The 22,883-nt window shown below is 35.1% G+C and overlaps 2 protein-coding genes across 4 annotated transcripts; both read left to right on the forward strand.

The window, feature by feature from the left end:
• Nucleotides 1–4,867: 4,867 nt before the first annotated feature.
• On the forward strand, nt 4,868–11,135 carry LOC144552158 (NAD(P)-binding Rossmann-fold superfamily protein). Of its 3 annotated transcripts, none has more exons than XR_013510961.1 (15): nt 4,928–5,010; nt 5,199–5,273; nt 5,387–5,500; nt 6,016–6,144; nt 6,843–6,911; nt 7,692–7,814; nt 7,935–7,971; nt 8,270–8,352; nt 8,609–8,683; nt 9,056–9,130; nt 9,275–9,361; nt 9,446–9,561; nt 10,268–10,380; nt 10,526–10,575; nt 10,722–10,800. XR_013510961.1 is itself a non-coding variant. In XM_078300276.1 (14 exons), exons 2-14 carry the CDS (start codon nt 5,229–5,231, stop codon nt 10,859–10,861), a joined length of 1,143 nt encoding a protein of 380 aa, XP_078156402.1. In that variant the 5' UTR covers nt 4,868–5,010; nt 5,199–5,228; the 3' UTR covers nt 10,862–11,135. The 3 variants fall into 3 exon arrangements, 1 of the variants encoding a protein (XP_078156402.1); XR_013510962.1 differs by having other exon boundaries at nt 10,319–10,380; XM_078300276.1 differs by lacking the exon at nt 10,268–10,380 and having other exon boundaries at nt 4,868–5,010; nt 10,722–11,135.
• A 2,216-nt stretch (nt 11,136–13,351) lies between these two features.
• On the forward strand, nt 13,352–16,743 carry LOC144552159 (splicing factor-like protein). The gene is made up of 2 exons (XM_078300277.1): nt 13,352–15,734; nt 16,505–16,743. Exon 1 carries the CDS (start codon nt 13,442–13,444, stop codon nt 15,698–15,700), a length of 2,259 nt encoding a protein of 752 aa, XP_078156403.1. The 5' UTR covers nt 13,352–13,441; the 3' UTR covers nt 15,701–15,734; nt 16,505–16,743.
• Nucleotides 16,744–22,883: the final 6,140 nt, after the last annotated feature.

A 22,883-nucleotide genomic window follows, 5' to 3' on the forward strand; every position in this document is an offset into this window, starting at 1 on the left:
TATAATTATAATTTATAACAGATGCTAATTCACAGGGGGACCCACAACGAGAAAGGTCAAGTGATCTTTGACGTGACAGTTACGGACAAAATGCGAACCGGGGAACACGAGTCGGACCTGTTGGACCTGGTCCGGTAACCAATTGAACCGGGATCAACGCCACGTCACTGACTTGTACACGCAATTTTGTTTTCTTTGCTGCCACGGTGCACAAATATTGGGACCGCTTCAGCCTTCAGCTGTTCATTCCTTCATGCGTACCTTCTCTACAACGTCTTCAACACTTCAAAAATGTGAAAATGACGAAATTAACCCTCAGGCATTTTCTGGGGGCCAACTCAAAGATGTTTCCCAAATGTAATTTAGGTGTCGTGAGGTTATTTTTGTAATTACACAATTGGGTACAGCCAACGACTTTTCCAGGCACAGCTAAAGACGCAAGGCAAGGGGGAGTGACAGTTAAGTAAAGCTAAGTATGTTTTGGGATTAGTAAAACATATGAAGAAATAGTTAATTACTTGATACAATAATTATACATAAATCGACACAAATCCCGTTATTTCTCCTCGATCCATCCAAATTCTTATTCCTCTGGTAATTATTCCAGTTATTCTCGTTTTTTGATGGGGATTGGTGAAGCGCACGAGGGAAGTTTGTGAATACTTTTAATATTTTAACAAATAAAAAGAAGGAATAAATTTCAATAGGTAAATACAAGAAGGCATGTTATTACCGAGTAATAGGGATTAGTTAAGAATTAATGCCAACTGCAATGCCTGGCGTGTGCAATCCCTACAATTATAGTATTGTAGAATACAATTGTCCAAACAACCGATGACTTATTATATTCTTTTTTGGTGACACCATATTACATTCTACATTTTCAAAGTTTAAACAGTCGATTCAAACCATTCAACATAATGAATATATTAAAATGTGCTTGGAACAAAATTTTACATTTTTTATACATTTTTTTTTACTATTTATTAAGATAGGTATACAAATTCAATGGTTTGAAAATAACGATTTTGTAAAATACTTAATAAATAGTAAAAAAATTTAAAAAAAATGTAAAATTTGATCTGCAAGTACATTTTAATATATCCATCATGTTGAACGTACGGTTTGGATCGACTGTTTAGACTTTGAAAACTTTTTAAAATGTATAGTGTACTTCGGTGTCACAAAAAAATAGTGTAGCAGTATTTTAAAAAAATATATATTAAAATATGTTTCGATCGACTATTTGAACTTTAAAAACTTTTAAAATATAGAGTGTAATTGAATGTCACAGCATACTTTTAATATTTCAATAAATTTATTAATGTTTCCGACAAAAAGAAGGGAATACGAAAAGGAGTGACACTGATATAATTTTTTCATTGTGAGAAACTTTATAACTTTTTATTATATTTTAAAATTATTTTTACTTTTGAACCTTCTCCCTACGAGTTAATTAAACCTCCTAGGTACTCCATCATTATCTAAAAAAAATCACCAATTTAGAATGCTTGACATTAAGCAATTAAATATATGGTTGGACGTGGTACTTGTTTAATTAAATATAAGCGCTATTATTATATGGAGATTCGTACTTGATAATTTTAGAGCAGACAGAAGCAAAGAATTGTTTATGTAAAAGAAGGAGAAGGAGATGCATGTTGCTTGACGTTAATTGATTTTGTTCCCCGTTGCAAGAGCAAATGCAACAATTAATGGATGCATCTCTGATTTGTGATTGTTCCACGTACTGTTTTCGTAACAAATTTTTAATTCTTCACATATATATCTATAAAAAGAAATTCAAATTTCAATTATCATATTTTAAAATGGATTTAAATCCACTAAAAATAACATATTTTTTCTCCGAATATTTTATTATTGAAATGGATTTAAATCCTGGTACATGCATGTATATCCTCAGCAGCAGCACCTTCCAAGTGTAGAATTGACAAAAGGTTAATTGTTGACTGGAGCATCATGTCAGTAGAATTAAAGGCGAGAAGATATTTTGTATATGTGGTTTTTAAGTATTTGACCCAACCGTGCGGGTTAAGTTAAAGCCAAGTGGGAGGAATTAAAATTTTCAAATAGAAAGAAAAGAGAGAATTCATGCATATGGATCATTCAATCAATAATTAATTTTACATTCAACTTAAGTGACGTTAATTATTAATTAATTATTTAGAAATAATTTTACATTTAAAAATATATGATCTGAATTACTAAAAATGACACTAATTGCTTAAAAGCTAGATAACTTAGGTCATGATATGCTTTGTATTATTTTTCTTGGCTTGTTTTAATTAATTACACTGGACTGCCTTTGGCAGCAAGCTTCAAGCTTTAGTGGCTGCATGTGGGTCCCCGTGAAAATCTATCGGAAGTCTTTTATGAAATTTACGCATACTAGTTAGCCTTTCATTAAAAGTGAACAGGAGATTGGATGTTTATTTCTAATTAAAATGTAGAAAGTTGATAAGATGACTGGATGTGGGGTAATTTAATTATCATCTAGTAATGCTTTGCAGCTCCCACAATGTGCACATTTTCTATTCCTGCATGAGAAGACTATACTGGCATAATTTCAGATTTTATTTGAACAGTTTATGAGAACAACTAGAAATTTGAGATAGAGGTGGCTGAATAATTTTGTTTTAATATAAATTCATTATTTTATTTGACGGTTAAAAGATATAAGTACTTAAGAAAATTATAAAATATAAAGAAAAAACTGCTAATTTTTAATTTATAGGAGTATCTTAGCTATTTTTAATTATTTTCTAACTCATGGAGTTCAATTGAGGTACACTGACAATGTAAATAAAATTTCTTTTAATTAATATAGAGCAGTAGATGAGACTACATCAATCACATGAATTAAAGTTGAATGAATGCTTCTAAGTTAAAAAGTTTATCTAATTTAAATTTAACTGCTATTTACCAACTTTTGTTGTTAGGTCCCAATTAATTACGGATAAGTATCAGATATCAGCAGCTAATTGATTGCCACACAAACATCACGGAATGAATGATTTGTCAAATGAAAGTCTTCTTTTGGATGTTGTGGAAAAGTTAAACCTAAAAAGGAATTCACATTCTGTTACTTTATCGTAGCTTATTACTTTGGATTCAACTTCTCTCTAATACCGTAGAGAATAGACCTCACTTTACGGTTTGAGTTTAAATCTTACCGCTTTAGAATTCGGGCCAGCACAGGGGGCAGTTTTATTGGGCTTTGGGTTTTGTGTCAAGTTAAAAAGAACAGTTCAAATCCACAAATTGTAAACGATTTTCTTTTCGAGTAATAGAGAGGATGTGAATTCTAGCTAGTAGCTTGCGGTTTATGCTACAAATATGTTAGTATCTCTCTTCATATCACTTTTACTATGAGAATTTGCATTATAATTAGCATGTGACAAAAATGCTCATATACATCTACTATAAATACATTTTACAGTTTGAGATTAACTCTCACCTACTTTGAGATTCGGACTAACATAGGAGACAATATTATTAGACTTTGAGATTTGTACCAAGTTAAAAAGAACAGTTCAGATTCACCAATTCTAAAAGATTCTCTATTATGGTACGGCAAGAATCTGAATTCTACAATTGATATCAATAAAATAACAGTCCATACAAACAATGTCGATGTAATTTAGCTTCATTCTATTAACTCTGTATTTGAATGTGATCCATGTAGTTGATTCTAGTAGCCTTTGATATAATTACATTCCTCAAATTGCTTCTTGCATATTTGAACACATGCTGTTCGTGAGTCATGCTGATGTGAGTTGGTGTCTATGTCGGATTAAATTTACTCGGATAATTTTCTCAAGGCCCATAAGGCCCAAATCCATGACAAACGAAGCAGTCATTGCTAAATTTAAATTTATCTGATAGTGTAAATTAAGAAGCACCTGGGGCAAACAAAACCTCGTTTTGGGCTTAATATATATCCGGTCAAATTTTGTCCACTATAATTAAGCCTTGATTATTCTTATTGTAAAAGCTGTTTTCCTTCTAGTTCAACTATTCCAGTATATTATTCCACTTGGGGTCTCCATGCTCCGAATTTTTTTTAATTACCACCCAATTAAAACAGAATTAAACAAACACCACTCATTCAGCCGAAATTAAATATTCTACTACCCACGCATCCTTAGTCTGTACATCAAATTGAACTAGTGTGCGGACTGGAAAAGCGCACCAATTTGGTGCGCGCACTAGGAAGACGCACCAAGTGGTACCCTTCCCTAGTGTGCGCTCCACCCCTTTTTTTTGTTTTTGTTATATTTTTGTTTTGCAATTTTGGAGTTATGATTTTTTTTTTTGGAATTTGAAATTTTGTTTTGGATACTGAATTTTCGTTAAAAGACAAAAAAAAAAAACTAACAATTAGCTAATTTTAACTAAAAAATAGCACAAATAAAATCACAACTAATAAATTCTACTACAACATAACTAATAAATTATACTACAACATAACTCATAAATTCTACTACTACACAACATAAAATGTAGCACAACATAACACATTCCATTTACCAGTCCAAATTGAAATATTGTTGCAGAATAAAAATATGAAGCACACCATAACCACCTTTGTGTTAGTGTTGTGATCTAGAAGCTAATCACAAGATGATTGTTTTCTAAGTTTTGTTTATGTAATTGAATAATTTTGTTCCTTGAGTATTTTATTATTTACAGATCATTCATGTTAAGAACCTGAAATTGTATAAAGAAAGTTAAAATTCTTATTATTAAAAAATTAGAAACTAATAGCCCAGCTAAATAAAAGAAAAAGAAATCAGCAATAGCAGGCTCAATAAATTAAATGGACGGCCCAGAAAGCCCACCCGACAGACAGGCCCATCTTCTTCCTCTTTTTACTTCACTCTCTTCCAGTCCCAGATCTCTTTTTCCGATCATCAACCCATCTGTCAGTTGCAATTTGCAAACACACTAGAAGTCTAGAACGAAGAATCGGCGTAACTCGGACAGAAGGTGAATTTCTTCCGATTCAAACGTTCTTTCACCAAAATCCAAACCCAATAATCGGATCCGGCAACAGCTTGCTTCGTTGTTGAGGGATTTTGGAGTTCCTGTTATTCTTACTTGTAAAATTTGTTGCAGAGCTTATTTACATGTTCTTCTCAATTTTCTAATTAAAAAGTCTGTAAATTATTTAGCAGACACAAGAACTGAACTGAGTTAGTAGAATCATGAGTTCGACTATGACATCTAATCCAAAGCGATCAAAAGTAAAGGTATGAATGATTTGAGGAGATTATTCTGGTACATTATTGCTGGTATATATCTACTTTGATTTTCTTTTAGTTGTATATTTACTTTGATTGACTACATTAATTTTGTAACTCAGGATATGAGTGCAGAGGTTGTTGATAGCAACCCTTATAGTAGGCTGATGGCTCTTCAGAGAATGGGTATTGTAGAGAATTATGAGAGAATACGCAATTACTCTGTTGCGATTGTTGTATGTACCTCTCTCTCTCTCTCATCCAAACAAATACACCAGATAAAAGATAAATCAAACTATAATTTAATTTAGATCAACTCCTGTTAAAAGGGTACGCGTCCAGTAGTCACCCATAAAAACTCTGAAATGTTTTCCAAAGAACTGATGCGATCCTGCACCTAAAGTAAGGGTTCATTGAGTTCAGAGCCATGCATTCGAGTAAGCCTCAATTGAGATCTCAAAATAGCCCTCAATTAAGCCAAAAAAAGGCAATTAAACACTACAATTAGGCTTGGATGAACAACAATGCATAACATTCCAACTAAAATTTTAGTGTCAGTTCCAATTTGGAGACAGTAATACAAAACCTGAGACAAATTTCCTGGGTTTATACCATGAAGCATTGTTACTAAGCAAATTTTCACTAGCTAACTCGATAGAAGGACAATTATTTTTAAGTTTGCACTCCTAACAAGCATAATATTTCGTCTCTGGTACTTGTTTAATATCAATACACTATTAAATTTGAATAGGGAATAGGAGGTGTTGGCAGTGTAGCTGCAGAGATGCTGACAAGGTGTGGCATTGGGCGTCTGTTGTTGTATGATTATGATACTGTTGAGCTAGCTAACATGAACCGCCTCTTCTTCAGACCAGATCAGGTGACTCTCTTTTCTCCTCTCTTTTTAAATTTGGTATTTTGTTCATTTCTGTTTGGATACTCATTGCACCAGAAAAACCAGAATGGAGTAAAAAAGCAGGGAGAGAAAGGGAGAGAGAGAGAGAGAGAGAGAGAGAGAGCGAGAGGGAAAAGAAGAAATGAACAGGTTTTTTTCGGGCAGGGCGATTGCTTCTAGATTTTTTGCAGACAGGATTCTGATGTACACTAGACTATGGTTAAAATTCTTTAACAAGGGCAGCGAAGGCTCATGGGCACAAACCTACTGTCGGATCCAGATTAGGGTAGAATGAAGACCAACATGGTTACTCATAAGAATGTCTTTTTGCTTTCCCTAAATATGTTTTACATGAAGGTTGTTAGTTGTTTGTTTCCTATTTTACATTTTTCAGTTAAGAGGTTGTTGATTTGGAGAGTGATGTAATTTGTAAAACATTATTATTTCTTTAATCAAATCGTTTGGCAGCTACTGCCAACATTTCAAAAGAGAGAGAGAGAGAGAGATTGACTATAAATTGTGAAATAGAAAATTATTTACCAGATACAAATCCAGTCCTGTCCTCTTTGGTACAGAATGCATGCTTATGAGCTTAGAAGCATAGTATAGGATCCTATAATTATGAATAAATTTTGTAGAGTTATTTAGTCCCATATTTATGTTTAATTTCTCTCTCGTTATAGGTTGGAATGACCAAAACTGATGCAGCTGTCCAAACGCTTTCGGAAATAAATCCAGATGTTGTGTTAGAGGTGCATTTTTATATCTGAAATTAGTAATTCTGTTCCCATGGTAGTTTTTGTTTGTATTTCTTTATTTCTTGTTTTACTCTTACATTGTCTTCATAAGTTTAATTGAGATGCTACCTGGACAATTATCTGAGATCATGAAAGTTTAATTGTACCAATTTTCACCGGTATAATACTGTTATAACAATATGTCTTGTTCTATAAGATGAGCTTTGACCATGAATCAAGTGTATGTTTGATTTAGTACTGCCTCTACTGCTTTATAGTTTAATACATAATAGTACTCACTTGACCTCAATTTAACCTCATTATGCAACTCAACATGAAACAGGCGGATCTTTGAGGAAAATAAATAATAAAACTAGAATAGGAATGATTTTATTTGTTGCAAAAATTTACACTGTATTTTGAGAGTTGAATAAATTTTTCCACATTTCTCTTTTCTAGATATCATATACAGTAAAGCCCTTGCCGCCTGCAGGGGTGCTTGATTTACTTTATATCCCCTTTTACATAATAGTACTCACTTGACCTCAATTTAACCTCATTATGCAACTCAACATGAAACAGGCGGATCTTTGAGGAAAATAAATAATAAAACTAGAATAGGAATGATTTTATTTGTTGCAAAAATTTACACTGTATTTTGAGAGTTGAATAATTTTTTCCACATTTCTCTTTTCTAGATATCATGTACAGTAAAGCCCTTGCCGCCTGCAGGGGTGCTTGATTTACTTTATATCCCCTTTTACATATTAAAAAAAATTCACTTTTTCATCGCAGAGTTATTCAATGAACATAACTACAGTAAAGGGATTTGATGTTTTTATTAATAGTCTGAAGAGTGGAGTTGATCTTGTTCTGAGCTGTGTTGATAACTATGAGGCTCGTATGGTCATTAATCAGGTAACAACTATCAGCAACAACTCAGACATTACCCTTTTATAGTGATTTGTTTCTAACTTTGGTCCAAAATACCTTTCACGTCCACAGATCTTGCTCATGTCTTTCTCTCCCTTTTTTCAGGCATGTAATGAGCTCAGACAAACATGGATGGAGTCTGGTAATATTAATTATTTGGTGTTATTTACGAGTTAGTTATTTTTTGCTGATTTAAAATTAAAACCCTCCCCCATCATTGCAGAAATAAATTAATAGAGAAAGGTTTTTTTGAGTAAAGGTTGGAGGTCAAGCCACCCAACTATTTAATATCCACAAAGGATTGCCCCTGTCCCACACAATTGCCTTTGCCACTAGACCAAAATAATTGGAGAAAGTAAAAAAACCCTAGTTTATCCATAACAAATCAAGAGGTAATATGGAGGTGATATTGATGCAATATTCATCATTCCATATTACAGGTGTATCAGAAGATGCAGTGTCAGGTCACATTCAGCTTTTGATTCCTGGTGAAACTGCTTGCTTTGCATGTGCTCCTCCTTTGGTACAGCTCTTTGACATTTATCATTGTAGTTAGCTTCATAATTATTTTAATCTTGTTTCTTGTGGATCTGGTTTAAGTGAGCTCTCTCTAGAAATTGCATGAGACCCCAAAAAAGAACAAAACAAAAATTCAAATCAAGCAAGCAAAAATTACCATGACCATCTGCAACTGATACATGCTAGTTTATGCTGCAAGAGTACTACAACGTCTAAGTTTGAATAAAAGTTTTTCGAATGTACATTTGCGGTGCCTATAGGTTGTAGCCTCTGGAGTCGATGAGCGTACACTGAAGCGTGAAGGTGTATGTGCCGCCTCTCTTCCTACTACCATGGTAATGGGAGAAGATTTATTTGCAAATGACAAAAAGGAAAAAAAAAAGAAAAGAAAAGAAAACTTTAGATTTCTTTCTTCTTACTCTGTGCAGTTGACTGATAACATACTACCTTTTTGTGTAACTGTCTGGACTCTGGAAAATACTGGTACCTTGACTTTGTTTTTACTTGTATAATATTTCCAAAGCTTGTATTCTAGGAGTTGCTATTTGATTTTTTATTGCTGTTCGTTAAGAAATAGAAACATGTAGCAGAAAGAATACCAAAAATTTGCAAGTCAATTCTGTGGTTGGTCTTAAACTTTTTAGTTTATTCATAATTAAATTCTTCCCATGGTGGTTAATCTAATACAGATTTGGAATTTTATTCAGGGCGTCGTGGCAGGTCTATTAGTTCAAAATTGCTTGAAGTACTTGCTTAAATTTGGACAAGTTTCACCTTACTTGGTACTCTCTCTCTCTCTCGTATGTGCGCGCACGAACGTTTTAACTTTAGTTGTGAATACTTATTTGTATTATTAACAATAAATTCTGTAAAAATCCCCCAGCACTGTGAGAGGTTAATTGACATCCTATTAACTAAATATGCAGGGATACAATTCCTTGAAGGATTACTTTCCAACCATGGAAATGAAGCCAAACCCACAATGTTCGAATGCTGCATGTGTTGATCGTCAGGTTTATAGTTTTTCTTGTAATATATAGAGTATTCTGTTTGTTCAGCATGAGACTTCACTTCAGAAGTGTTATTTCAATATGCAGAAAGAATACATGGAATCAAAACCCGCAAGAGATGCTGCAGCTAAAGCTAAGACTGAAGCTGAGGTATCCAGTGTAATTGAAGAACCACTTCACTTGGACAATGAATGGAACATCAGGTACTGTTTCCTTTTACTCTCTCTCTCTCTCTCTCTCTCTCTATATATATATATATATATATATATATATAGAGTTAGGCTGGGGTGCTATGGATAGCATAGTGGCCTCTATGCTACGGCTCAATATTCGAGTTTTCAAAATCCAAACGGCCGATCCGAACCGTTCATCTTATTCTCCATATTAATATCTGCTTGGAGACCAAATTTTATAATTTTCTGAATTTTTTTACTATTTATTAAGCCACTTTGAAAATCGCTAATCCAACGGTTTTACTGTTTTGTGCAGCCACCGTTGGATCAACAATTTTGTAAAATACTTAATAAATAGTAAAAAAATTCAGAAAAATGTAAAATTTGGTCTCCAAGCAGATATTAATATGGAGAATAAGATGAACGGTTCGGATCGACCGTTTGGATTTTGAAAACTCGAATATTGAGCCGTAGCATAGAGGCCACTATGCTATCCATAGCACCCCAGCCTAACTCTATATATATATATGAGATCATGTATGTTTGTGCTATTCTCTTATTTTTGTTGTATCAAATTTAAAACAATTTGAGCGTCATTTGATATTCTCAATTGACATTGAATTAATTTGAGAATTTTGACAATCGTCATGAATAATTTATAATTTTAAATTCCAGTAGCTGGAATATGATCTGTACTTTATGTATATAATGCACAAAAAATTATGATTGATGCTAATTTTATGGTTCATGAAACGCTCGGAAATTTGCAACATTTCATATTTGACAACCTTTGATAGAAATATCAAATTGCATGAAATTTGATCACAACCAACCTACAAGATCAACAAGGTGCCTATAATTTTTTTTTCTAAATTCAAAAGCGTTTTGTTTGATTTGAGAAATGTCGTCAAAGTCTTTAAGCTAATATGTTATCAATAGATCCCAGTTCTTTGCTTAACATGCGCACTCACATTTAGTAACTATCTTGGTGCAGTATTGTTGATGATAGTGATGCTGGCTCATCAGCTGCTGCAAGCACATCAAGTAAGTCTTGATTAAATTGTGCTTCTATTTCAATTTCTGTACCAAGCAAGTTATTTTAAGCACAATTCTCGAGAAAATGAAACAAGCACAAAAGAAATCCTCTGAAAGATGTCTTTATTTATCTACTTTTTTCCTGTCATGGCTAGGCATTCTTCCAGAAGGCCTTGTGCATGAGCTGCCTACAGCTGACAAATACTCTGAGCAGGTGGGTCCCACAGTGACAGACGGGATTGATGATGATCTGGAAGAGCTTCAGAGACAGCTTGATGCATTAAACTCGTCCTAGGATGGTAAATCAATAGTCCTTTTATTTGTGCTTCATTTCTACGAGGCATGTTATCTTTAATAGGTTTTTGTTATCATAATTATGAATTAATTTGGGTGAATTTTCTAGCAAACTAGGATTGCAGACGGTGGGGGTTTATTTTTGACTAATTTCAACATTGTTTTGTAGTTTTGAATAATGTTGTGTTAGCTAATTTATTTAGCGCTGTAAAATTTGGGTAGCGGGGCTGTCATATTTTAGAAATTGATGCAAGAAATGATGACTTGTTTTTGAATTTTGCTACTTCATAATCTAAGAAAAAATCATGACAGAATTACATGGGTAGAACGTAGTAAATGTTATCTTGTCAGTTTCACTTATTCTAGGTGAATCACTAAACGAGTCGAAGCTTTACATGACTTGGAATTGTGAACAATCCTAACTAATGCTTACTAAGGTCATGTTTGGTTGTGGAGTAAAGTTAAACCGGATTAAATTTCTTACTCCAAGCTAAATCATAGTAAGTTAATCATGTTTGGTGGAGTAAGCTAAACCACCTGTCTAGGTGGTGTAAGTTACTCCGATTTAGCTCAAATCTTACTCCATCTTAAACCGCCTATGTTACTCCTCGTTTGGCTCCTTAAGCGTGGAGTAAGGGGTTTACTCCACCTCTTACTCCACGACCAAACATGGCCTAAGGTATTAAGGTGCATTGGCGCGTCAAAAGATTTAACCCTGTTCGGCTTTACCATATTTTCCAAATTGAACAAAACTGAAAACAATTCTTGGCTGATACTGCCACTGCCAGCTAGAAATAAGTGAGACTTGCTAATTTATTATAAGTTTTGAAGACCATTAACGCGTGCTCACTTTGGCTAAAATATGAACGGTCAGTTGCCGGATTTTTATTTTAATAAATATGAAAAAAAAATTATATTATGAGTTTAATATTTTTTTCTGCTAAATAAAAAATAATCAGGTCCGTCAGATATCAATATTACTGGATAGTATATTTTTGTTGAGTAGGGTTAAAATGCATCATTGATTTGTTTTTTTGTTTACATCTTTATATAAAGAAAATATTGTGATCCTTCTATTTTTGATAAAAACAAAAAAATTAACTGACAATTCTCTGACAAAATTTTTATTTGAAATACTTTTTTCTGACCATTTTTTTTTTCTGAAAATAGAACAATCCAAATATTTTATGTATTTACTTAGAATGGCTTTTGAGCTGGGGTCAATAACTCAGATTCAAAACATTTTTATTTTTTTTTCAATAACAAATAGAAATATTTTAATTTTTCTTACAGCCGCAAAAAATCCGACATTAAAAATGTTGATCCGAGTTATTTATTGCAATCTTTATAATAAATTAAATTATATAGTATTTTATTTATTTTCAAAGAAATATATAAAATATTTCTAATACTTCAATAAAAAAAAAATTATAATTTATAAATATTTATGTTTAATTAAAAAATAAGAAAAACTTAAACATAGTGGTCCTAAAACCGCAAAATAAATTTGCGGTTTTGGAATTCCAAACTTATTTTGCTGTTTTAGGCTGAATTTCTGCAAATAAATTTACCGGTTTGGACAGATTTCAAAATTTCTCAGAATGGGGTGTAGATTTTGAAATTTAATATTTTTTTTGGATATTAACAAAAATTTCGGATTAAAAAGCACCGTTTGTTTTGTGCTCCAACCATACCTCATATATTTATCTCTGTTTTCAAAGTTCAAACAGTCAATCCTAACTGCTCAACATGATCTCCATATTAAAATGTACTTAAAAGACCAATTTTTTTTTGAAATTATTTAATATTTATTTGGATAGATACAAAATCATTATTTCTAAACCATCTAAAAACTGTAATTTCGTGACTTTTTAAATTTAATCTTTAAATATATTTTAAAATAAATACAAGCGGTTCTGACTTAACTGTTTAAACTTTAAGTGTAAATATAAAAATGCAGAATATTATTGAAACAGAGAACAATCATGCATTTTAACCCTACACATTTTTTTTTTGTTAAATAGAAAAAGACGATCCTAGAAAGAATGAAAGACCCACACATCAGTCAACAGTAAATAGTCACCACCTGAGACCCCTCTTGTTTTATTTAAGACTGAAGAAGGAGCTCCTGGTTGAATCCGCATATCCTGACTCCTGAGATAATCGGCTTTTGAGTTTATTCGTGTAAATATCTGAACCGTCGAGCACGAATTTTAAAGCAACTAATTTCTTATTAACAGACTCCTATACAGATGCACCGTTTAAAACTTGTCATGTAAATCCATTAACTCAATCTATGCGATAGCTGAAAGAAGGAGAGTCGTCGCATATGATCAACTCTTGCTATATAATTTGATTTGTAAATTAACTGACCAAGCTTATAGTTTGTTTGCCTACAAAAATTAAAGAAATTTAAAGATCTAAAGAAAGTATCTTCGACCGACTCGCCGCAGACTCGGATCCGTGTCCCATAAATTCCTCGTAGCGCAAGCAAACAAGCCATAACCGAGTTACGAGTTACAGCCGCCTCTACCCAATACCTGCGCTAAAATCTTGAACCTTCTTCTCCACCTCTCGGCCAATGGAGAACCTCACTACTCCAGTCGAAACCCTAACCGATGCTTCCCATCATTTTCAACTCCACGACTCTACCCAAGGAAACCTTGCTTCTCCCGCAAACCTTTCTCAAGAAACCCTAACCGCCCTGGCTTCCTCCGCCCATCCCGAAAACAGCAATCCCGCCTCCACCGCCACCCCAACCGGCGGATCTGGTGGTGATGAAGACGGTTCCACCGGTCGCCGCCGTCGCCGTAGTCGGTGGGACCCGCAGCCAGACGAGAACAACTCCAACCCCTCCGACCAATCCTCAGCTGATGGCACAGGTGGAACCCGCAAGCGTAAAACCCGCTGGGCTGATGAGGAGCCGAAACCTGTTATCACTCTACCTGATTTCATGAAGGATTTCCCAATAGAGCTCGACCCTGAGGTACAATCATTGAACGCCCGCCTTTTAGAAATTAGTCGGTTGCTACAGTCAGGTTTACCATTAGATGACCGGCCTGAGGGTGCCCGATCTCCCTCACCCGAACCTGTGTATGACAACATGGGGATCCGGATAAACACCCGTGAGTTTCGTGCGCGTGAGCGCCTCAACAGAGAGAGGCAAGAGATAATCTCTCAGCTTATTAAGAAAAATCCAGCTTTTAAACCACCAGCTGATTATAGGCCTCCCAAATTGTATAAGAAACTATATATACCGATGAAGGAGTATCCAGGTTACAACTTCATCGGACTGATCATCGGGCCCCGAGGAAATACCCAAAAGCGGATGGAGAAGGAAACAGGTGCAAAGATTGTAATCAGGGGAAAAGGATCCATTAAGGAGGGGAAACTGCTTCAGAAAAGGGATTTGAGACCGGACCCATCAGAGAATGAAGATTTGCATGTGTTAGTTGAGGCTGACACACAAGAATCCCTCGATGCTGCTGCCGGTATGGTAGAGAAGCTTTTGACTCCTGTAGATGAGGTGTTAAATGAGCATAAGAGACAGCAACTGAGAGAACTAGCAGCCTTGAATGGTACGATAAGAGATGAGGAGTTCTGTCGGATCTGCGGGGAAGCGGGTCATAGGCAGTATGCATGTCCTGCCCGATCTACCACATTCAAGAGCGACGTACAGTGTAAGATTTGCGGGGATGGGGGCCACCCAACTATTGACTGTCCGGTTAAAGGTACTGTTGGTAAAAAGATGGATGATGAGTACCAGAATTTCTTGGCTGAATTAGGTGGGAGTGGCCCGGAGTCACTTACTAAAACTGGGGCAACTCTCGCTATCGGGCCAGGGTCTACTGGTTCCGGTAATGGCACCAATTCCAGTACAGCAGTGACAAACCCCCCTTGGGCTTCATCCGGTTCAAATGGGTCGCCAGGATTAGGATTTAACGGAATGAAAAAGGAGTTTGATGAGTGTAATTTATATATTGGATTTCTCCCACCAACTCTGGAAGATGACCAATTGATTAGGCTATTTTCATCATTTGGAGAGATCGTCATGGCAAAGGTTATAAAGGACAAGATCACTGGGGTCAGCAAAGGTTATGGTTTTGTGAAGTATGCAGATGTGTCAATGGCAAACCAGGCTATATCGGCCATGAATGGGTATAACTTGGAAGGCCGTAATATAGCTGTTCGAGTTGCTGGAACAAAACCACCCCCAGCTACCACACCCCCGAGTGCACCAAGACCGCCATATCAAGGCTACCCCACCTCCTCCCCAGCCCCACGACCAACACATCCCAATTCAGCATACCCTACAGCCCCAACAAATGGACAGGTACCTCCACCTGGTGGTATGGCTAGTTACCCACCACCCCCTCAGCATTACATGGGCCCTCCGCCCCCACCGCCACCTGGGAGTTATCAACCTGCCCCAGTGCCATGGGGCCAATCGCATTCAGGCCCACCATCTTACACACCATACCAAACCCCTTCATACTCGACTGTGCCTCCACCCGGAATGCACACTGCTTCATCAGGGCAGCCTGCACCTCCGGTACCGGCATATGGCTCTTCTGCAGCTCCTCCAGCGTATCAAGCTGCATATCCACCACCTCATTATGGTTATGCATCCTACTATTCGGGTGTGACACCAGTCGGCCCACCACGACCACCAGCTGCTGATGCTTCACATAGTGTTGCAAATGCACCTTGGGCTGCTGGTACTGTAGCACCGGCAGCTCCAGTGGGCCCGCCACCGCCACCCCCACCCCCACCTCCACAACCAGCATCCCCTCAGCCAGAGCAGTCGGAATATGAGAAGTTCATGTCGGAGATGAAATAATGGCGGTAGCTTGTGGGCCTGCTTCTTACTTTTGGTAAGGTTACCAAGCCCATACTTGACAGAGACTAATTTAAATGAATCTGAACTGATGAGAAAGAAAGTAACACCGTAAACGTAATTTACATTTCTTTTGTTTGGTAGATTGGATAGGCTGTGGCATGATCTATATTTTTCTGTTAAATAAACAAGCAGAGCAGGGTACATAACTGTCTAAATCAACTATTTTTGTTGGAAAGTTGCATAGGCATAGTAATTAGGTATTACTGGTTACCGGTGTGTTGTACTGCAACCCCTTTTGATTAGGTGATTTTTTTATTGGGTGATATTTGTAGTGCGATTCGTATTTGTTGCTTTTCTGTTTAATATGAAAAATGTTGGGAAGTCCACCATTTTCAAAAGAAAATATAAAATTAAATCCTCTCAATTCTTTTTCGGGATAATTTTATATTTGCTGTTATATAGATGCTTTATGTGTTCTAATTATTTGCAACTTAAAATGTGGATTCCATTTTTAGCCATGTTGTAATATCAATCTTGTATGAATTCTGCATCTCTAGCTTTGTGCCAAGTGCCAACTGATATTTATACATGCCTTAGTCCTAATAAGGTCTCCCTGATTCTGTTGATACAAGGGTATGATTTAATTATCTAAAAGTGTTTTGATAGCAGAAAACAAAAGCAAAAACAAAAGGACAACAGAATGGTTCAGTGATGTGTATTGGAATCTTGATGACATTACTGAATACTTGTGGGTATATATTAACATGTTTTTTTCTGTTCATTTGTTGAATTAACCTTTTACAGGGCATTTGGTGTTTTGGAGCTAATATTGCGAATAAATCTTCTAGCTATTTGACCAATTGTTGGAAGTTTGGGACTCACCTATTTGTGGTACTCATACATAATATGATTTCTGTTTTCTTATGCAGAGAAGCTTCATGGCACATCTTGACCTTGTTATGTATTTGATTTAATTTTGGATATTCAGTCTCTTTGTTTTATGTTGACTTAACCCTCGATTTTTATGTCTCACGAATCCTGACTGTGGTGTGTTGTATTTTATATCTTTATTATCTCTTGCTTTATGCTAGCAGTAAATCATCCTAGGGATCGATCAAGGAGTATGGCACCAAAAGTGGTGGTGAATGCGGTATAGTTGTTTTATTTAACTTTTTTTCATTGATATTTTTCCCTCAAATCTCTGAGCTAAAGTTATTTTTGAGACTTTGGACTATGACAGGCAAGTGCAAGCGGTCGGCAATCTTATCATAGCTTGTCAGAGGCATACATTAGGAGAATTAACTTAAGTATTACATGTTTTTGCTTGTCTGCTTTGGCGAATTTAACTATTCAATTATGTTAAAGCTATTGGGTCATATAGTGTCTAATTTACCCTCAAATGCTTGAAGAACTCCTAAACATAAAACCAAATAAAGATGCTAAACACAGATTGGTGGTTCTGTTAGTCATTTTCTTGTGGTTTAATAACATCAGAGATCCTGAACTTGTCTACAATTCCGCACTTGCTTAGTATTGATTTTTTTTAAATTAACAATTTTGTTTTGTTTGTTGGCATTCCCATGTGGTCTTACATATTTTAGATAGGATGCATACAACTTAATTGCTGCATCTGGGGCACTCACTGGTTTTAGTCCCCTTTATGCTGAAATGATTTTTAGGCTGAGCTTCAGAAACATGAGAGTAGGGGCTTATTCATTTTTTTTTTGGAGGGGCAGGGATGGGAGGAGGAATTCATATCACCTAAAGTAACTCAAATTTTGAGCTTAGATCCGGACCGTCAGATTGGGCAATTCCAGTTTGGGCCAGATTGGCTCAGAATTTGATCGGATGGTCCAGATCTAATGCAAAATTTGAGTGAGTTGAGTGGATCCGGTACTTCATATTTTGGAGGTTTAGCCCAGTTTGAATTCATATCACTAACAGAAATAAATGAGTTTGGATTTCGACTGTCTGATCTGCTTTGGCACGAATACTTCTGTATTCTGATTGGGACTGTTCAGATCCAAACTCTTTTATTACCTCATAAGATATTGATTCAGTCTGGTGAATGCTTGGAAAGTAAAGTACACAAGTCTTTTCTTAATCCACCCTTTGCCACTAGTCTTCTCAAGTGATGTTTCAAAATTTGAAAGCCAAACAGTGTCACATGTTGATCCTGTTCTGCAATTGAGGTGACATTTTAAACTGGACTAATGGATGGTGATTCGAGTCTATCGGGTCTGCTGATTTCACAGCAGAGATGTAAACAGTGTTTATGGCCGTCTTGCTTCTAACATTCTATAATTGTCTTCATTCTTCAAGGGCTCCATCAACAGGCTTTGATGGTGATTTGAGTCTATCGGGTCTTCTGATTTCACACGCATACTAAATCCACATCCATTATTATACAAAAATCATAAATGCTAACATATGTTGCTTGAGGAGGGTTCAAATGCCTTCATTTTTTGTGCCTTCATCGTGACTCTATTTTTAAAAACTTAAATAATTAAAACTTAAACGTCAAAATAAAACCGTTAGATGTAATCTATGGTATTTTCTCTATGTGTCCATAAAAAATTATTACATTTTGATTTTGCTTATATATAAATCAATAAGTTGAAAAATCAACGTTTATAAATTATCCACATTTGTATAGATTTTTACAAGCTCAAGATGACAATCAAAACAAAGTTGAAATGTCATAATTTTTTATATGTGCATAGATAAAATGATATAGTTCATATCCAACAGTTTTATTTTGAATTTTAAGATTTAAATTTTGAGTTATTAAAGTTTTTAAAAATGAAGGCACGATGGAGGCATTTGAACCCTCCTCTATGTTGCTTATTGTTCAGTAAAATTTTCTTGGCACCATTGTTAGTCTTTTTTGATGCATATACGAGGGGAGATTAAATGTGCCTCGTTTTGAAGAAATATTGTTCACACTAGGAAAACTACAAGTACATAGTTTTTTCAATGGGTAAATTTAGACGGCTTTTGTATGGGCTAACAAAATTTTATATTTCAGGTTCCTTAAATTTTGTCGTTTTAATGATGCAGATCACATCTACAAAAATCAATTTAGATTGAATAGTATTCATCTCAGATTGTATCAAATTTATAATAATAAGCATTTTCCCTATGAATCCTTTGTTCTTGATGATTACTCTTTTATTTCCTTATCTTAAAGTGGTATAAACGGTAAAGAATAACAGGCTTGTTCCTCGTCGAAATACAAGCGGAAGTTCCCGGAAACGTCATGCATAGTTACTCTGGTCACTCCCCAGACTTACCTTCTGTTCTCTCATCTAAGTAAACGGTAAACAAATTGACAAATGCATCAAGGAGTTTGATATAATTCTGGTTTCTAAGCAAAACAAAACGGTGCTATAAACTGGACTAACGGATTTCAAAGAAATGTATTTATCAACCAAAATGTAATTAGATAAAACATTAGATTCACCAAATAAAAGCCTAATGAAAGCTAAGTTCTAACAAAACCTAGAAATCCTAATCTAGAATGAAGTCATAGTTGTACGCACCATTACCAATCCCTTTTTAAGCTTGACGAAATCAACTATTCAACTCCATCCAATCAAACGGGTTCCCAGCCCCATACAATTTTTTATACCCCAATCCAACCATTAATCGATCTGCTACAAATTCTCTGTATTGCGCCATCAAATCCCCATTCATTCCCACTAGTGCCACCGGTAATGCATCACACACAAATTGCTTCTCAGTTTCTACCGCATCAGTCACAATCGACCCGACCCATTCTTCGCCAAGCTTATTGTTCAGCAATTGATACAACAAAATGGCAAAATCACAGTGTAATCCCTCATCTGCAGAAATCAACTAATTTGAGAAGGTTAGACCGGTCATATGATAGGGTATGTACTGAAAGCTCATAAAATCATTATGGGCCAAGTATCAAGCTCCATAAAATATTTTGGGTGACAATCATTTATTAATATGTAGATATAATCATGGAGTTTGTGTCAATATATTCAATAGACTACTAATAATACTGAACTCTTTTATTTACAACTAAGAACTTGTTGTCTTTATTTTGACATTGTCAAGTTGACGTTGTTGGAATATAAACCGTTGGATTATTGCCACATAATAACTATAGTGGTATTTAATTCCCAAATCGATGGGTACTTGATCGAAAACATGCATAACCAATCAGGGTTTGGCACTAAAATTGGTTCATTGGAATCGAAATTGGGAGCTAGAGTTGGAACGGATGGCATTTCAGGGAGGTCTTGGGAGAGTAGAATTTATTTTTGGAAGGGATGAGACTACGAGAGGAAAAGAGCGAGCATGATATTTATATAAGAAGAGGAGCGGATCGAGGTTTGCAAGGGAAGAAACTAGTGAATCTTGTGAGAGAAGGATGAAGAAACAGATAAGCCAAAGAGATCTTCAACGTTATTTTTCCGAATTCGTATCGACCTGACTCAGAACAATTGTACGATCCAGATTTCCATGCGAAACAAATTATCTGTGACTATGGAAACTGTTAAGTCTGATTTGAGATTTATGTCAGGTTAATCTGGGCCGTCCCTTGGCAATTGTTCTGAGTCAGGTAGCTGGGACCTGCGAGGATCTGAATTCAGTTTTTCCATGTAGTATTATTGCTGACTTTCGGATTCTCTGCAACTGATTCTGTGTTATTTACACGGTGCCGTATGATCCATTTAGTCGCACAGTGACAAATGAATTATTCGGATTCGGTTCGGCGTGATAAAAAATTCGTGATACGGAAATAATTCAACGATCCAAACTGAATTCGATCAGGGTTACATTCTAAGTATATACTACTCAAGCTTCCTATCCATGAGATCATTAAAATCCGTGCAATATCACAGATCAGAGGCTCAGATTTACTACGACGGTTGGTGAGTTATTTGCGCGGATCTGAGCCCACCTGATGCAAGTTGTGGAGGCTGATTTAATGCCTTGAGAAGTTCAGTCCATTGCCTTGGAAATTTTCCAAGTCTACAATATAACACGTGGCTTAATTTCTCTTGACCAAATCAATCACCACGTGTTCCCGGTCTAAACTTCAAAGACATTTTCTTTCTGTTCATTTCTGACCGCAACGCCTCATATAATGCAAACTTTGTTTGCTAAAAGCACACGCACTGTACCCCTAACAAAATGTGCTTGCATATGAATAAAAAATTTGATGGTTCAATTTTTTTTTTTCAACGAGCGTCGTACTTGTTAGTTCTGTCATGAAGCATGCATTTAGTTTCTTCCAATTAGATATATATGTTTAATATTAAAGAGTGAGGCCATGGACATATATTATTGATTTATATTTTCGTGTCTAAAGTTCAAACAGAAAATTTAAATTGTTCAACACGATTTTTATATGAAATGTACATTGTGACCAAATTTTTTATATATTTTTGAAATATTTTTAATATTCTTTTAGATAGGTAGAAAATCATATAATTAATTTAAAGATTCCAAACCAACTGAAAGTATTAATTTTGCTACCTATATAAAAGAATAGCAAAAATAATAATATATAATTTGATTTACAGGTATATCTTCATGTAAATATCATATTGATTGATTCGGATCAACTATTTAGTTTTTTATCAATTGATATATAAATTTATAGTACGTACTAATCTACGAATTGCAAAGTATGATAGCCTCATTCATATTAAAATTACCACACTGAAACTTTTATGTTGTAACATATATACCTCAAAAATTGTATGATGTTATTGCCTACGATCTTTCAATTTGTGATAATTACCAAGTTTAAAACCTCATGTTATTTCGGTCCATTATTTTAATTATTTTGTATCAATAATTTTAGAATTAATTTTCTTCATACCCTTCAAAATATCTCTAATTTCTTATTTATCCCTTTTAAGTCTTAAATTTATCTGATTTGTTCCTTAACTTTTATAACAGTTTCTTATTTATCTATTACTCAACCAATTCAAAATTATCTCTAGTTAAATTTATAAAAAATATTAATTAAACTTTGATTAAAAAAAAGTAAAAAACAAAATTCCTCTTTTTATTTTCTTTCTCTTTCAAGTGACATCAATTATGACCACTTCCATTGCATTAGCAGGTGGCTCAAGACTCAAAAGCATGATTACTAGATGTGTTGGATTCTGCTATTTTACAAGGCCTCTTATGAAAAAAAATATCATCCTTTGTTTTGAACGACATAATTAGTTGTATGTTTGACATTGTGCTGTGGTACTTTTAGTCTTATTGTTGTTAATTGATGGATTGGTTCTCTATGCTTGTCGCATTAGAACGGTTTTTGTAACGTATAAGAATGCTTTAACCGTTTAACGGTTGCTTGCCTCTTTTGTGCAAGAAAATTTTAGAACGGTTGCTTGCCTCTTTTGTGCAAGAAAATTTTAGAACGGTTGCTTAAAAGTCTGAAAAAAACAACGGTGTTCGGTTAAAGCGAGAAGGTACCCCTGTTCGAGTCAAATCGCTTCGTCTTCTTTGCCGAAGACAAGGATAAAGACGAAGGTCAATTTTATCTTTTATTTTTTAATCAAAGTTTATCACAAAGCTCATGGCTCATGAGCTGCTTGAATTCAACTCGGTAACGAACTTGCTAACAACTCGTTCGTTAAAAACTCAAGCTATTCTAACTCGAGTTGAGCAACTCATTAACTCACAAGTTGAGTTTGAGTTGGACTCAACTCGGACTCGGTTGAGTTCAGTACCTGCATTCCATACCCTGACTTTTTAAACAAATGAACAGTGTTTCAAGAATTACTATGACATACGTGAATATTTACAAGAATTACTGCTAGCTAGGACTGTTGTTTTTTGAACAAATGAACCTTTTTAGAAATAGTTTATTACATAACAACAGTTCAACACCTTAAAATTTAAAGTGCTAGACTGCTATTAGGTAATTAGGATCACTGATCACGAGTTAATTTACGAGTTACGAGTCAACTCGAGTTACTCGCGCGTGAGTTGAGTTTGAGTTGGCAACTCGACTCTCTATTTTTCTGAGTTGAATTCGAGTTACCTCGAACTCGAGCTAACTCAGCTTGTTAGCAGCCCTGCGCGAGATATTCAAAATTTTTAGTTCGAGCTCGTCAGTAGTGCAAACATATTTAATATCAAGCCAGTACTCATGGTAAAAATACCAACCTAAATTGAGGCGAGATAA

The sequence above is a fragment of the Carex rostrata genome, chromosome 3, assembly GCF_964058835.1.
Source record: "Carex rostrata chromosome 3, lpCarRost1.2, whole genome shotgun sequence".
NCBI lineage: Eukaryota > Viridiplantae > Streptophyta > Magnoliopsida > Poales > Cyperaceae > Carex > Carex rostrata.